The following is a 17,025-nucleotide window of genomic DNA, read 5'->3' as shown; positions in this document are numbered from 1 at the left end:
GGTCAGAACTTGGGTCAGCAACTGAGTCAGCATTTGGGCTTATCCTACAGCTACTCCGTACACCTTTTGAATTGGTGTAGCCGTGAGATGCTACATGGTGTTTCTGCTCCACCAGGTCTTCGCCGTTGAAGGCAATGGTGCCGTGCCAGCCCTCGAGATAGCAGATGTACCTAGTACGTGTGCAAGGCGCGTGCGCGCGCGGTCAACAGCCACGTATGCAGTGGTCAATTTCGCACCTCAAAGCCGAGAGACGTTCGAGATGCAACATCGTCCTGTGCAGTTTCCTTCCTCAGCCGCTCACTGCTCCCACGTTTGGATTGAACGACAGGGCCAACAAGACCGGTAGATAACTGAAGCATCCTGTATTTACCAGAGGCACGGCGGTATCATCTGTTCATATCCTGCTGAAGCCTGGCGGGCCTGAAAGGCTTCGAAGAAAAGAGGAAAGAGGCCATTTCAGGGATGCGGTCTTGTCAAGAATTATCCTCAGACTTCGAATGGAGGTGCTTACTTCCAGTTCAATATAGCCTTTGTTAGCCCACGGACCAAGACGGGGGTGGGATGACAAGGGTAGTCTTGCACTTCTCCGGCAGAACGCTAGACCCTAATATGCAAGCTTGCAGTCTTCGTTAGGTGGGGAGGACTTGGTTCTTCTCCCCTCGGTGGTTCAGCCTCATGAGGTGTATGGAACAGACAACCAGGTACTATACGCTTTCCAAACTAGGATAGGCCGATCCGCTGGAGGCACGGGCGGTGACCGGTTTCTCCTCGGACACTGTACACTTCGATATACCGTCTTCGTGGTGTACGAGTAATATCCACGGCTTAAGAGAGAGAGGAGACACATGTTTACCCCAAGTCAATTTTGTCCCAAGCCAGATCTCGTACACAGCAATCCATCCTAGTATGATCAGGGTTGGAGCCAGTTGAGTGTGCCAATGAAGGTGTGTATCCGGCTGTCTTCTAGCACACTTGTTTTTGTGACAGGCCTTCAGGAGTCCCGAGTAGCTGCCGGGGACAAAGATGCATTCCCGTCTCAGCACGACTGTAACCGCTATAGTGCGTAGTGAGGAGGACAGTATGAGCAGCGACAGGCGACCTGCCCTTAAAGATCTGCCCTCAACACTTAACAGCGTGTCCAGCAGCACGATAACCACATTCCTGCCGAGCTAGTATCTCCATTCCGTCAGCATAATCGGTCTTCGGAGTCTGAATTAGATTCGAACAGGACTCGGCCCTTGCCAGCCGCACTGGTGGGCGCAGGGGTGGGACTGGACAGAAGGTCATCGTGCTTGGAGCGGCAGGACCTCGCGAGAATACTAGTAAAAAGACCTAATCTGTTACGTTTCCCCTTGTCCGTTCCGCCACTGCGGGTGTGATTAGACTCGCCAGAATCCGTATTTGATTTGCCTCCCGATCCCTTGTCTTGGTCGTCCGGTCCGAATCCGTCCCCTTGCACGCAGCTGCACTTTTCTTCTTACCCTTCTTTTTCTTCTTGCGCCTCTTCTTGTCCTTCAGGCCTAAGAGGGTTACCGTGTTGGTAGCACCTGCCGGTGAAGACTTGTCTTCCTCGTCGGACTCGGTCACCCGCTAAGTGGGCTTGGGACTAGACTTGGGTGTTGAGGGAGTGGCTTCTGACCCTTGCTGTTTCTTCTTGCGCCCCTTGTCCACGCCTCACCGGGGACATTCCAGAGGTTAGGGGGCTCTAAAAGTCCAGTTGAGTTCTACCACCATGTATGAGTACGATGCCTGGTCGTGAGCTTGCTGAGTTGCCTTGCAAAAATGCTCCATTCTCCATCGTAGAATGTCAGCCCCATGATTGCGGCTCCGTTGCTAAGGCCACCTTGGGTGAGATATTGCAAGACAAGGTTCAAGACTGCTCAAATACTTTCGGAGATGCAGAAAGCGTGGCTGCGAAGCGAAATCGTCGAGTTAGGGGATTAAGGTATGATCCAGGAGGTCCACGGGTATCTGCGCGCCCTGACAAACCCTGAATCCGGGTCAGAGTCTTGAGCGCCTGATTCTCGTTGTATTCATTGTCAGCAAATGTCATCGGTTGCCCCTGCATCCTTCCACCGCAGACTGGATGAACTGGAGTACGCGCCTGCCTGATCCTGGAACAAATGCAGTTGCTCAAACGCCGATCATGTTTTTAAAAAGAACTGCTTTACCAAGCCATTTGCAGTTGGCGCATGCACCTCCGAATGCCAGTGCCAGGGCGGAAGCAAAACACTAAAAAAACACTTCTCTTGGAGGAATTCATGGTTAATTCCTTCATTCTGAAGAGTAGGAGGTCGTACAGCGTCCGGTCTCGAGGTCCCAGATTTCCAAGTCCTAATACGGGGTGGAAGCGAAGGAAGACGCTCGCAGTGAGTGACCATATAGATGTCTATAGATTATCTGGACCACACACACCGATGCCGCCTAAACAAGGGCGGACACGAGATTCCCCCTTCCCAAATCTTATACTTCGGCCAGTCTAGAGATACCCATGTCAAGCACTCTAGGAAGGTGCGATGAGGCTCTAATTGTAGACATGATCACCCGCACGCCGGAAAGGGTGTGTGTAAGGGCACCTGTTTTTTTTTTTTCTTATTCCATTCGAGTCCATTTTATTCTGCCCGTCCCTGCTGACCTTGTTCTCTTGACAGGTCCTGCAAGGAGGTCCTTTTGGGAGGACTGCCGAAGACGCCCGCGTCGTCGCCGTCCCCAAGTTGCAAGTCGTCGAGCACGTCGGGGCAGATGTCGGCTATATGTGGACTGGGATGGGCTAGCAGCAGAGAAGCCTTAACGAGGGTTGATAATAAGTAGACTGGCTTTCCTGTCCTCCTTTTGTGAAGTCTTGACCACAAGCGAGGCCAGAAACACTTGATCTCACTGGGGATGAAAAGGGTTTGTCGAGGTGGCCACCTCGCACAGGAAATGGGCGGCAGCCTGAGCTTTGCTCGCATGGATGAGCAAGGCGTTGATGTATGACGCCCATACTTCTGGAGTGTTGCCTGCTTCAATTCCTTTTAGAGCATGACTGCACGCCAAGGTATCGGAAGTGGTCTACAGCTTGAGAGCCATATGGTCGGTAGGCGGCTCTGCGAACTGGCCCAGCACAATATCCCAATAGCCAGTATATTAATGAGCCCGTGAATAGTGATACTCATTGCAGGGCATACAAGCGCACGAGAAAGCCGCGCATCCCCGTTTGAGTCGAAATCATATGGTACTTGATCCGTTGCTCAGTGGCCCTTCTTGAAACCCATTACACGGAGAGAACATATAACCCTCTACCAGATTCAAGGGTCCCTGCCATCTCCTTGTAAATGTAGGTTCTTGGCAGCGCGATATTTTTTTGCCAGCGGAACGAATGAGGCACCAGTATGCAATGATACGCTTCCTAAGACGATAGTAACAACCGACGTACTGCACACAGACGTCAAGAGTGCATCTTCCCAATCAAATGTCAATGCAGATAATCTGTCCGAGGCAGGGCGTATTTTGTGCAGTAGCTCTATGCCAAGCATCTCGCAGTCGATGGCTAGGGTAGAGTGTGTTGGCGCGCATGGTGCTGTGCTTCGCTGTGCAGATTGGGGTGCCTAGAATAGAATGAACGGCACCATGAGCAGCACCGGGAACAAGCGAACTTTTGGGACCTCTCAACATTTTCAACAGGTCCTTATACAATCTTGTCACATTGCCCACATGCCCAATATGTGTCAAGAGTGGCCGACGCCAGATTGTAGGTCGTGCTGCTTGTGGTGAACAAGGCATTTCCAGTAATATAGAAGCCCGTCGGGCTGATACAGCGGCATGGAAGCCCCCGGTGAACTGGCTGGGCACACCAGCCACACCTCATGGTTCAAGCAATGGATGGTCAGGAGGAAGGAGTGCTATCCTCCTTGTAAATGCACAGGACAGGCATAGCCAAGAATCAAAGAATCTGGAACAATGGACTCTTCGGGTACCATTGTAAGCTCGCAGCTACTACCACAGATGTTGGATCCGTGAGGAACTGGGGTTTGTTGGAGAATGTCTCCAATCGTCTTCTGTGGGTTCAACACAGAGACGGATCTCCTGGTATGACGGTCCTGTGCCGTGCGCCAAAAAGCCACATAAATCAAGCACGGGTTTTACATCGGGGTGGCCGACAAGACCCAGAAGAAGCATTTCGGCGTAGGCGAGCGACTGACTGGTGGACTCTGTCGAGATTGTCTTAACCGCGTGGCCGTATATGATGGTTATTACAACGGGGAGCTCAAGGAAGGTGCTCCAGCCTCGTCCCAAATTCGATTACCTACCTCCAAAGATATGAGGAGGTGTCGTACACAGGCGCACTCAGAGGGCTCGATTGGCCGAAGGAAGCCATCTAGGCCCAAGCAGCATGGATTAGCCCATGTGAACATACGCATGGTACTTTAGTCCTACCAAGAGGGTGGTCGTGCGGCGGGTTTGGGATACATATCACCATGCTTGAAATTACCGCGAGCATACTTGGCCCATGTCCATCAATCTCGTTTGTTGTCCTTTTCATTGGTTTGGGCATCTGGGCAAGATACCGTCAGCGCAGATGTGTTTGATCTCCTTGGTCAAAGCATCACACAAACACCTCAAAGTTAAAAGGATTTCCGATAGGCCAGTACGTCTGTGGATCTATTATCAGTAGTTTGACAAAGCAGCATGCATGCATCTCTTACCAGTGATGCAGTCATCTGGTGGCGGGCACCCACACGCGATATACGTGACTGTGGGCCACCATCATTTCGAACATGCTATCCTTGGAAAACTGGTGGTTTTATGTTCCCTGATGTCACACAGCTGTCAAGAGACGTGAATATTGTGCCCTGGCCAGTTTCTGCCAGTTGCGTATGTTGCGTATGCCATTTGAGAGCCGTCCCTGCCATACGCTGAGAACAAGGTCAAGAGAAAGAGATAAATCCCTAAAGGGGCTCCACGAGGAGAAAGGCCACCGTATGGTGGTGACAGCATCTTCTGCAAGAGGGAATTGAGCTACTAGGGTGGATAACAGGTCGCTATGGGATCTCCAACATGGTGGGCCATCCATTCTCCAGGCTGAATCTGGCGTCTGCTAGAATTGCGCCGGCGCGGTTCAAATGAACCCATATTCCAGATTTGCAGCCTTATGTAGTTGGCGATTTGTCCTTGGATTTGACTATCATTCATCGTCGCGGAGAAGATGAGGATGCTGATGCTTTGTATACATCAAGTACCTCGGGGAGACCGTACGCACGCAGCCCTGAGAGAGGTGGAGAAGGTAAAAGGAGCTCGGAATGGTATGGTAGCCTGCCCTCGTCCGTGAATCCCAAACCACGGCTTCAAGGACGCGGGCGGTATCTAGTAGGCTTTGAAAGCTGGTGGCTCTAGTAGCCGAAGTGGTCGTCGTCAAAGCATCAAGGTGGAAGTAGGGGTTGTCAGTGTTGGGATTTGAGAGAATCCAACGGGAGAGTTATGCAGCTATCGAAGAGGAGTATCAGTGACGGTAATGCGCAGTAAGGCAGACGGTTACTCGACGAGATAATAGGAGAAGGAGACTAGTAGCACACACTGGGCTATTCTTGCCGTGATTGAATGACGACACCCGCCGCACACATGTGATAGCGAGTAGAATCGTTGCTATCGGTTGCAACGCCACAGACACCGGCATCTTGCTTTCCTGCTTTTCTACACAGACGGACGACCGGTGCTAAATTCTTGCTTAGACGGGGTGCCGTAACAGTAATAGTGCGCTGCCACGTTTTCAGGGACGGTCAGAGACCGGAATGGGTCTCAAGATCAATAAAGCCAGTCAAGCTGGCCGCTTAGGAAGGCGTCTGCCACACGTCGAGTCAGTTAGGGTTAGAGGCAGAGGATACCTCTTTTCCGCCGACGTCGCTCATTCTGTCCCCACGTGCTCGAGTGCAATACGACTAGCCAAATGCTTTTGGCACTCATTCGCTTAGATTTAGTATCCAACTATCCGTAGAAATAGCTTATGCCACGCATCTAGGTGGTATTTCACACCAGGCCTGGTGAGCTCTCTTGCCAAAGCCATTGCTAGACCGATCTCGGTGTCTTGATAAATGAGTTGGTAGGATCGAGTCTAGTTGGCGTGCCTAACGTGGACAAACAAGGGAATGTCCCACGGTGGATCGATATCCCATTTCAATGTTGTGAATCGCAATTCTCACACCACGAGAAAGGAGTACCGACGACGGAGGAGATGGACCGGTCTCTTTAACAGATGTGCCGACATAGTTATGGATTAGTTTCCCAAGCCATCAGATTCCACAGGCAATTCCGCTTTCGAGGGGACAATTAACAAACCTTACGCCTCCCTTCACGCGACTGGGCGTGTGCTACCATCAGCTTCTGTACCCATCCTCCACCCCGGCTGTTTCGTCGTCATCGAACCTTGGCTTGGGAGGCACAATAGCGCGCCGTGCCCTGAGCGCTACCGGTCAATTTTGCTGATTGCATCGACGATAACATGTAGAGTTAACCGTTGCCAACATGAGCCACGAAGCTGACAAAGGGGTCACAGGCCACCGGTACAGGAATATTACTTTGGCGGTTCATTGCCTACAGCCAGTCGAGCATACAGCCTAATGGCTGTTGTTCCATAGATCCGGTAGCGATCTCCCTCGGCGAGCCGGACACTGTTCATGTACTCCCGTAGCTACCCTCTTACATCAGTCCAATCAGGGTTGCTTGGTAGGATATTAGAAATAGGTCCAGGCCTCTTAGCTTTGAGAATAAGGGACTCGTATCGTCTTGGCTGCATCCCAATCCGACTAATAACGGCGATACTAACCGCTTTCTAGCTGGTCCTGGTGATGTAGCTCTGACGATACCGCCGCCCCCTAAGGTCCAAAAAAGCTCGGGCGTCTGTTCATTTCTGATTGCTCTTTGCTGCCTCGCAGCAGTTGTAATGAGGACCTTTCCGCGGCCAGTGTCGGCTGCACTGATGCCCCATTTTGTGCCGCATCGGCCTTGACAAGGCTCAAGCAGAAACCTATACCATCCGGTGGTGCCTAGCCAGACACAAGAGGCCTGTCTGTCCGTGCTGAAGCCTCGTTTGGGTCAAACTACCCGCCGATTCTCGTAGATCGGTTCTGCATATACCTCCGTAGGATATTGCGGCAAGATGACCGCCGCGCTGGCATCTTGAGATCGTTTCTGACAGTACACAATAAAGGTCGGAGAGGAGCGGCCCCCACAAACCTCCAGTTCGTCTGGATATAACTAGTTTTCAACGTCAAGCAGGTGGACGTTATTTTTCGGCTGCATGCCGCCAGGGATGCGTATATCCAAAAGTTCAAAGTGTCGGTTCCAATACACCCCCGAGACTTGGATCGATCCATCAAAGGGCCCCGGCGAAACCCTGGCACTACCGTCAGGTTGTTGCCTCTGAGCTTGGACCGACCTTAGAGGTATGCAAGTGGCTTTCCAGGAAGAGGAGAAGAACGGCTGCTGATCCAGTCCACGAAGCAGGGACTGAATCGGAACTGCTCAGCGAGTCTAGGGACTGGGTGTTTCATGCAAATCACAGAGTTTCAGAGTAACCTGTTTCGGGTACTTTGTACTGGTTATCCATAGAGCTGCCCAGGATGGAGGCCATGTATAATTCGGCGCAGTTGCTTCTCAATGCCACAAGAGACTGTGCCATGTACATGACCATCGCTTTGAGCTTTGCACAGGGATCAACTGATCGGGAGTTCATTTAATATCATGTGGAGGACTGGCACTTCGACGGCACTTTGACGGCACTTCGACGTCTGTCGTCGAGCGGGAGACGTTGATGCCGCGGTCATAGAGCATACTGGGCACTCTGTCAACGCTATGAGGGCCAAATTACCCTTGTTGTCTGCGGCATAGTACGCAGCGAATGGTGGTTTGGTTGGTGTGGCACGATATTGGAATTGTGCTATGCCATGGATGAGAATGTGTTCATGGAAGAAAAGCTTTTAGGGTTAGTGTTCGGGGGTAGGCTGGCTCTTGAGCTTTTGCCTTGGACTATCCCACAGGGTTTGTCGTCATTGCTAGAGAAGTTCACAAACTACACAGTGAGCGGGCTTGCATACTATACCTCGGTAGTACCGTACTTGTCGAAGGACTCCCCCGTTAGAGGCCAAGCACAAGCTTTGTTCCTCGTCACTACAACACACGACACCATGTACGCGGTCGACAGCTTTGAACTTGGCAAGGAAGACCAGACCATTCGGCTCTAGTCCCTCGGTGCCTTGTGCCCGAATATCCAAAGACTTTTCTCATCAATGCCAAAGTTAAACGGCGCTCCTTTAACAGCCATCGTCACGAGAACGATGGGTTGTTTTTCGAGGCGTCTACCCTATCAACTTGGGGAAGGATCGCCCGTATATTTCCAAAAGTGCATCCTAAACTCCAGGCCCAGAACTGCGAGGAGCCCCAAACGAGCAAGGGGAGCCTTCACGGAGACCGTCACGCGCCCGGGCATACATCACAAACTTTCCCATTGCCGACATGAACTAAGGAAGGTTCCAGTTGTAGTTCGCAGGTAACTGCTTCTGAGCCCACTGAGCCCCTTCCTCCGAAATTCGAAGCCTTGCGTGACCCTTTCCAGGCGAATATGCCATACCACTTTCAACAGTTGGACATACATCGCAAGGTGGCCCGGGTCTTCATGGCGCGGGGAGGCTGGGCGGTCAATCTATTGCTAAGACTCGCCTCCTTGGCTGAGACGTCCTTAATTTTTGTCACCATTTCCTGCCCCTACCGGATGGCCGTAAACCGCTCCCTGGCTACTTGGCCGGCGTCCTGATAGGGCCTAGTTTGGATTTGGCGCCTTTTTCTATAAGGAGAGGACTACCAAGTTAGATACTTTTACCATTCTGGTGCGTGTTGCAGTCGATGGATTCTGAGCCTAGTTATGGTCCTATGTGGTAGGCAGTGAGCCCTAGAAGACTTCGACTTCGACTTTGAGACATAAAGGTCTCGCTTGTAGTATGGTATGCGGGAAACGAGACGCGATAAACTATTCCTGCGTGATTTTTCAGCCAGGCATACGATAGCCTGGCTTCATTTTATGCAAGATCTTTTGCTTCGAGTCTGGCTGTGCCAAGGAACGCTCGACACTCACTTATCACTTGCTCTGGCGTATCTCAAAAGTTCGCCGGCGATTATGGCATAGTCATTGTTGATGGCGGTGCTACAGTGTTTTCAATTCGCGGAACACAACCCTGTCGGTGTGTGGAGAGGGGGCGGTGGCAGGCAGTTTCCCACTCCAGATCTGGCGGAGGCGGCCGCTGTTTGCGAGGGTGGCCGGGCCTGCGCTTGTCCGAAGGCGTTGGGGTAGAGATTGCGGTGGACATAGACATCCGGCCACGGTCAGTACGGAACGGCAGCGGCGGCAGCTGCAGGGGCGGGCAGAGGCGGATCAGGCAGAGAGACAAGCTGGTTCCTATTCGAAAGCATCCGACGCTGCTAGGGCCTTGTCGCCAAATACGAGTCAGGATGTCACGCATTACCTGGTCCAGATAGGGTATATCTGGTCTGTTTGAGGCAGGGGTACATGCTTGGTCTTATTGAATTAAGGATGGCGGACCCTCAGAGCGCTGATCTGTATGAGAACGTTTCGCAGATTTCAATTCTGCTCCGAAGGGAATGAAGTAGCTCTGTTGCTACTATCGCCCACCGTCGCCCATCCCCTTGTCCTGACGTTGTCTCCACGGGAGAAACTACAAGCAGTGTCATAATAGGATTCGTCCGCTCAAAGGTATTCCATCGGGTGACTATATTAATGTCTACATGGTTGTGCTTGTCTTTTCGATGTCTCTGAAACGAGAGAGTAAATAGACAAACCTGTTCGTAGGCCTTCCTCCCGATCAACAAGAGCCCGGCCGAGCAGGATATGGGGTCGTCAGTGGTCATTGCCCCATCGCGCTCCGTTCTCACCTGTCCTGACCTCGCTAATTGCGGCCATTCTGTGGTGCCAGTGGTCAACGTTTGAAAAGATGCCGCAGTCGATGATCTGATCCCATGTTCGGGAGATATCGAGGTGGGGAATGTGCACCGTCAGCTAGTTTTCGCGCGTATTGAACTCACAGTCTTTCGAATATTCAGTTCGCGGCCGGAGTATCAATGGCCGGTAACGGGACCGACTGCCCAGTATTCCTTGTAGGCGTTCCATGGAAGGGATGATCACGGAGAGGGCAGGGGTGGGTGGAGGCCACGACGTCTCTTGGACGTAGCAAATTCGTTTTCCGCTCTTGACGGAGGTGGGAGCCTCCAAGCCCTCGTGGGGACTGAGCACGCGCGGCGGTGCATGACAGGAGAGGGGGCGGGGGGGAGGGAGGGGAGGGAGGAGAGGGAGGAGTTTGGTTCATTCTAGTATCAATGTCAACGCCATGTTCTCTTGCGTGGAGAGAGACCAACAACCCTACCCTAAAGCCGACGACACCTCGACCTCTTATTTCACTCACTCTCTCATATATCATTGGTAGATAGTGCGCCCTATTCCAGGGGACGCGTGCGTGCGAGATCCCTCTTGCCTCCTTTTCCTCTTGAGCATCCATTTTCCAGCTCTCCCTTGGCGCTACTAAGCCCAGACGGCCGCGAAGGTCTCCCCAGGACAGTGGCCTTGGTATCGCAGGACGAGTAGAAAGAGAAGTCGTACTCGGTGCGGTATGGCGAGAACGGAGAGCTGCCGTGACGGTTCGCAGTGTCCAAGATCATGAACCCCATTGCTGGCCACGAATGGAGTGTGGCGGAAATATTATGTGCTTTCTGGGCCAGGGTCTAGTCTTGTGGACACAAGGGAGTGAGTACATCAGAAATGACAAGCACGGTAGCGATGCCGACATCAAGATACTTTATACGCTACCTCAGGTAGTGCCATTCCATAAAAGGGTCCTGGACGCTCGCCCTTGGGCGCCTCATGCAACTCTTCGGCACCAGGGTTGAAAAAAAAAAAATTAGAGCCGGATACCGAAAGCAACAACCCAATGCACCTGGCCAATCCACTATACAGTTTGCCAGCCTCAGTCGCGCGCGGGTTGCATTCCAAGTGTGAGCGGCTTGATGCTGGAATCTACCTACGCTTGAGAGTCTGTGCACGGCGACCCAGGGAGTTTTCATCTCCCCACCTGCGCGCGAATGTCCGTAGCGGGACAGGACATGATGGCAATGCCGGGCACATAAGGCCCAGTTACTCGATCGCGCGTCGCCTTATAATCCCCAAAGGCCAAATCGATTTGTGCAGTAATGCAGACTGCCCGACATTACCTGGCCGACGTTGGCCAGGAAGCGAGCGGCCTTGCACGCTTGCTTCATCCCCACAGCGCACATGTTCCAAGTCTGGGCTCGTCAGCACGCTATGCTTCAGTAACTGGTCCTTCTGGTGAAGGGCCAGTCATCCTGGTGTCGGTGGCCGGACGGGGAGGTTGCGGAGTAAGTTTCAGGAGGCCGAGGCGTTCCGTTCGACCCGATCCTGAGTAAGAACGGTACGTAACGTACCATTCCATGGATGCCATGTTCGAGCTAAAGGTAAATGTCGAACGTGCATTCTTGGGCAGCTTATCGCTGACCGTCGATGGTGTCTCGTCCGGAGATTTTGGGTGGGGGGGCGCTCGCTCGGCTTGGAACGAGAAATCGACCTCACAGTGGAAATTGGATCAGACCCATTTTCAAGAGTCGCACGCTTGCCCATGCCCACAGTGCCCCGGATCGTAAAGGAGGCGCCGGAACCCGGGGACTTTCGAAACCAAGGCGCAGGAAGCTCATGTTGTATGGCTCCATATCCAGCAAGGTGACGGATTTCGATACGATGGACAGGAATGGCGGGATATAGGTAACAGTAGCTAGCTAGTAGCTTTTGAAGCCTGTTGCAAATGGCAGTGTGGCACGGGGAGGCCCCGTTTCGTCTGTGGTGCTCGTCTTCGACAGCCGGTGGGTGGAGTGGGTGGTTGGTTATCGCGGTGAACTGCCAACGGCGTCTCCAATCCATGCATGGCTGGGAAAGGAGGGTAGTGTTCGTTTTATGGCTGGCCATATACCTTACCTTTGTAAGGCGTGGTGCTGATTGAAAGACTAGGGATCAGACTAGTGAGGGAAGGCTGGCATATGCTCCGTTTCGTCGGACGTATTGTGCTGTACCGGGGGTTTTGAGGCGGACCATGATGAAGGATGACAGTGTATGTGGGGTGTACGCATAAATGAAGGCCAGAGTTTCCACGGAAGAGAGGCGTAGAGAAGAGGGAGAGGAGCGGGGGGAGTCAGGGGTTTTATAAGCCGACTGAACGCAGGCAAACGGAGTGGTGAACGAGTCGTGACAAACGATTTTTGCGATATGGGGAATGGAGAGCGTGGATTGCGGAGTTTTTTGTTTCTCTTCACTGGATACATTACTAACGGTATGGTGTAGCTGATATGATTACGGATGTATAAGAGAGTGGGTGAACTAGGCAAGTCTGAGTTCTATTATGATCCATGGTTTTCCATCCAGGTCATTCTTGGTTCTAGCTATGTAGAGTGAAGAAGAAAATGTCCCTTTATCATGTCCTGGTGACGAACAAGAAGAGCAATCGAGCAGATCGTGGCGTTTGGCGAGTGTTCGGAAACCGAAATAGTCTGTAGACGGATTTCGTTCCAGGTTGCGTTGTGCCTCTTTGCCATGAGCCATGGACTCTTTGCGAGTTTCTGGATTCCAGCGGAAGCGCAATCCTTGCCGAAGACTGTTTGTAGGGACGCCTTGCTGGTAGTCGGATTTCGAGCAAAAGTCGAGGTGTTGCTGTTCCGCTGGACTTGAGTCGCCTTCGGGTTTCATTGGTGAATCACTTTTGGGAGGTATGCTTGTGTCTTGACGGACACCGAGTTGGCGTCCTGCCTGCCCCAGCCGAGAAGCACTCCAGGCAGCTTGGGATGAATAACGGCAGACAGGCATGATGCCACGGGTACGTCGTCAAGCGCGACCGCACCATAAGCGATGAAGGATTTTCTGAATATCAGGCCGACCAAGTGTCCGCTCAAGTGACAAAAGGCGCAGACGTCGGCGACGAAAAGAGCGAAAGACAGTCCCATCCATCCCAAGGAACAGAGGTGGGGGATATCCAGTTCTGCGGATGAAGCTGGGCAAAAAGCGGCTCCGAGATGTACTCCACGGGCGACTGGGGGTAGCTTGTGGGAGGCGTTGACGTGATGGGCGTTGTGGGTGTGAGCATGCCGGCTGTATCCAAGGGCGGAGTCAGGAGTTGGTGTTGTTGTCGGTGGTGGGACCTTGAGCAGGCTGTGTCACTATTCACAAATAGGATTAGTTGGGGGTATGGTGCCAAGGACTCTGAAGGCTTACATTATCTGCCGAAGGACAGGCACAGCTTTGCTGCAGAAGCTGCTGCGGTTAGAGAGCGATGCGAAGACGTCAAGAGATTTCCAGAGGATCTCCTTGATATCCTGAGCTTCGTAGTGGTTGTCCGGGTACATGAGCATGACGCAGAGTATCACGGCAGCATGAAAGGCATGGAAGCTTCCCAGGCCGCTGTTGAACCACTTGTACGAGGCAAACTGCGGAGATTCGTACAGTGTTTGGTGAATAGCGAGAGAGGTTTTTGCTGACGCGACGCACTTTGCGCGTGCGGCGCATGTCTCTGGAGTAATGTCACCTTGCAGGTAGCGGCAGAGAGCGGGTCGTAGGAGCAAAAGGTAGAGCTGGTGAATGTAGCTGTAGAGAATGTTCAAGTTGGCTAGGTGGTGAACAGGAAGGGGCTCAAGACCAGGTTCAAGCTGGTAGCGCTTTTCGCACATTTCGTGCACGTTGAGAATCTCGGTTTCAATCTGCGTGACCGAGTATCTGGGCGGGAAACTGAACAGAGTGTCGCAGATCATGGAGCTAATATTGTGCAGCCGGTATTGCACCAGAAGGTAGGTCATTTGTGTCGGGCGATTAACAGGCCCCGAGACCGTTCCCGTAAGCAGATCCACATCATTGACGTCTAGAGGAAGCTTTACACCAAACGAAGACAGTCCGGGGTTCAGATTGCCAAAAGTGACGTTTTGATTGACATACAACATGGTCAACCCAGCCCAAGCGCGCCGTCGCTCCTCCCGCTCAATAGGCCCAAGGGCAAACCGTTCCGGGTCGACATGGCAGCCCATCGAGGTTGCAGTGTGGTGGGTGAATCCCAAAAGGGTCCAAGTGGGCAGCCCGCGGTGCAACCGCGCGTAGATGATGAGAATGAGCGACTGCAGAGAGTTTATGGAATGGCGGGACATTACTCTGTCTGCCGCCAGGCACCGCAGAGCAGCGGACCGGTAGCGGGCGGAGAGGACTTTGACATTACGACTGACGGTCTTCTCTCGGCCCAGGTCGGAGAGCAGAGGATCATCATCGTGAAGAGCTGTAATGGCAATGGAGAGAATGGCAAACAGTAGAGAGATCCATGCCGTCGAAACACTATTCGGATCATGGCAGAACTGCTGGTACTCGGCTTCGAACGTAAGGTCATGAAGGATATGGAATAGCTGATACTGTTAGTGAGAGATGGCGGTCGAGAATTTAGATGACTTACAGGAGAGAAAACGCGAAAGTAGACATCTTTGAGTGCATCGCAATACCGGCTCGGGGGAAGAATAGCGAGCAACTCTTCCCTCGAGGCCGTACTCGCTGCAAATGGAATACATAGGTCATCATCGTCATCGGGGATCTCGGAGCTGATATCTGGAGGATCGCTCGGAGAACTCGTGTGGTTGGTCGAGCTCCATTGCGGCGCCAACGGTAAATAGCGGACGTATCCTGATGCAAACGTCTGCAATGTGCCAACGCTGCTTAGCAGAGAATTTCGGGTGTATTCTGATGCCAGACCGATAGCACTGTCGGGCTCGGAGAAGCTCCCGCTCAGGCTCGGTGACGGTAGCGGGGAGTGAGAGCCCGGGTGCGAGCCAACTTGCTTATGGAGCAGATCCTCAAGATTGCGAATTCGGGCGAGCAGCTCATTCTGTACGGTGGTGTCCGTGGTCAACGTGTTCTCTGACGATAGTCTCGGCTGCCCGAGGTAGATACAGTCTTCAGCTCCAAGCCCTCTTCGAACACACGTCTGGCAAGGGCGTCCATCGCGGGAGCAACGAATCTTCCTCGTCCGGCACGCCTGACAGCTAATTGGTAGCCGCTTGCCGGTGGGTCGAGAGGAGGGTGTCATTGTGTAAACAAGTGATTTGTGATGTGGAATCGATGGTGGAGGGTCAGAGGAGACAAAGAGCGATGTTGACTAAGATTCATATGTTAGATGATAGGCGGGCAGATCATCGAAACAAGGCTATAGTGATTTGATGCAGAAATTCTTCAGACATGACTCGGGGACGGTGGCGCTTTAAAGTCACCTAGGACCATGGTTTGTGCTGTTCTGATATTAGTCAAGCTCAGAGCTACAATGACCAATCGCTATTCTTACGCGAATTGTGTCGACTGGAGAGATTTGAGTTTGTTTTCCACTTTGGTCGATCGTGCTGGGTGCAGTCCGGGTCACAGAGTTCTACGGAGTACTGCCACTGATGCACGAGCTAGCGAGCCAATTGAAAGATGATCTGCACGTCTGTCTTGCATGAGCGGCATCGGGATGCAGGCCCAAGCCAATGGACCTGCGAGATTTGCATTCCACGTTGCTTGCCACGCGAGAAGGGGAAACGGGGTCGATGGTCCAGAATGGACTATTGAAGATGGTTCGGGTGGGCCCCCAATTGCATTTAGTTCCAGGCAATTGGGTCTCGATCTTGAACTCCTTCAAGCGATAGACTTTGAGGCTACATGGTGTGCCTCGTCAGCCAATGGCAATGGTGGCTGATCTTCTCGCTGGAGCTTCAGAGGAGGTCAAAACGCAGCACCTTGTCCCAATGTAGTTTATGCCGGAAAGAGACATGGGGATTGTGATTGAATCAGTCGCAACTGATTTAGTCATCGACCTTGAATCGCGATACCTCGGAAATGTCTCGTGGATGCCGTATCACAGCGGCTGCGTTGGGTTGTAGCCGAACCTCGATTGCATTTCAAATTCCGGCCATCGTCGATTGCCACCCAGCGATCGGCAGTCAGCAAGTCAGCGCTGCGTCGCAGTCTGTCTTGAGAGTCTCGCGATGTCGGAAATTCCGGGGCAGCTCTGGCAGCTCCATCGACTAGAACCGACGGCGTGGAGTTGGGGCTGGCCAGAAGTACGGTACGCGTTCAAAGCGCAAATTGGTGGCTCATGGCGAGGAAGATGTTTCGCTGGGACTTACGGGTTCGTGCTGTCACGAGCGGCTGTGGGGCAGTTGGCTGGACCCTGGGAAATGAAACTGTAAGAATAGATCTCTCAATTTGTCGACACTACTCGAGGACTCCAGAAGAGTAGGAGAAGAGGTGCGGTGGACACAATAAACTCTTTTGGGAATATGTGTGGAGTTGACAGTAGTATGTAAAAGTCTCAGAGTCAGAAGACGGGCAAAAGTGCAAAAGCCGGGGAAAGGCTTCTGGAAGGTGGCTGGAAGCTCCCCGAACACCAGAATCTCCGCCCGGCTGCTGCATGCAAGCCAACCATTCCCTGCGCAAATGCAGCAGACGTCCGTCTGCAGGATCCTCATTGCCACTACACGGCCTGATTGGCACTTGGAGGGCCGGCTATGGGATTTAGAGTTGGACCAAGGATGCAGATTGTGAGATTATACCGGAATTATTGATGCACCCGGTCGGCCAAGGTCCATCGACCTCATCGCTCTCACGAGACGGGAGACTGCGGATATCATTTGTAGAGTATTGAGAGAAGGCCTGAACATTGACAGCTGGGGCTCCAAAGTCTCCTATGATCTTGACGCAGGGTTGAGACCCGTTCTCGATTTTTCTTACGTGAAAGATGCCCGATAATAGATTTGGCTTCCTTGCGTCCATGGTTGGGAGCAGACGAACCGTCTTGCAACCGTGGCACGGCTCGTTGCGGCCCACCGCTCATTTCCCCTATCCATGGAACGCAGCACGAGCAAACAACCACGTAAACAAGCAGCAGAATTTCGGTCAACAGGGAGATTTTCGTATCACTTACTCCA

At 52.6% G+C, this 17,025-nt stretch overlaps 1 protein-coding gene across 1 annotated transcript; it reads right to left on the bottom strand.

Annotated features, from left to right (window-relative positions):
- Positions 1-12,460: 12,460 nt before the first annotated feature.
- BJX68DRAFT_228843 (Zn(II)2Cys6 transcription factor) lies at positions 12,461-15,825 on the bottom strand. Its single transcript, XM_071038915.1, has 4 exons — positions 15,405-15,825; positions 14,526-15,351; positions 13,310-14,478; positions 12,461-13,254 (listed from the first exon to the last, which is right to left on the bottom strand). Exons 2-4 carry the CDS (start codon positions 15,150-15,152, stop codon positions 12,987-12,989), a joined length of 2,064 nt encoding a protein of 687 aa, XP_070902988.1. The 5' UTR covers positions 15,153-15,351; positions 15,405-15,825; the 3' UTR covers positions 12,461-12,986.
- Positions 15,826-17,025: the final 1,200 nt, after the last annotated feature.

Source organism: Aspergillus pseudodeflectus (genome assembly GCF_044049435.1).
Source record: "Aspergillus pseudodeflectus strain CBS 756.74 chromosome Unknown BJX68scaffold_6, whole genome shotgun sequence".
Classification (NCBI taxonomy): domain Eukaryota; kingdom Fungi; phylum Ascomycota; class Eurotiomycetes; order Eurotiales; family Aspergillaceae; genus Aspergillus; species Aspergillus pseudodeflectus.
This window is presented reverse-complemented; position numbering and strand designations above follow the sequence as displayed.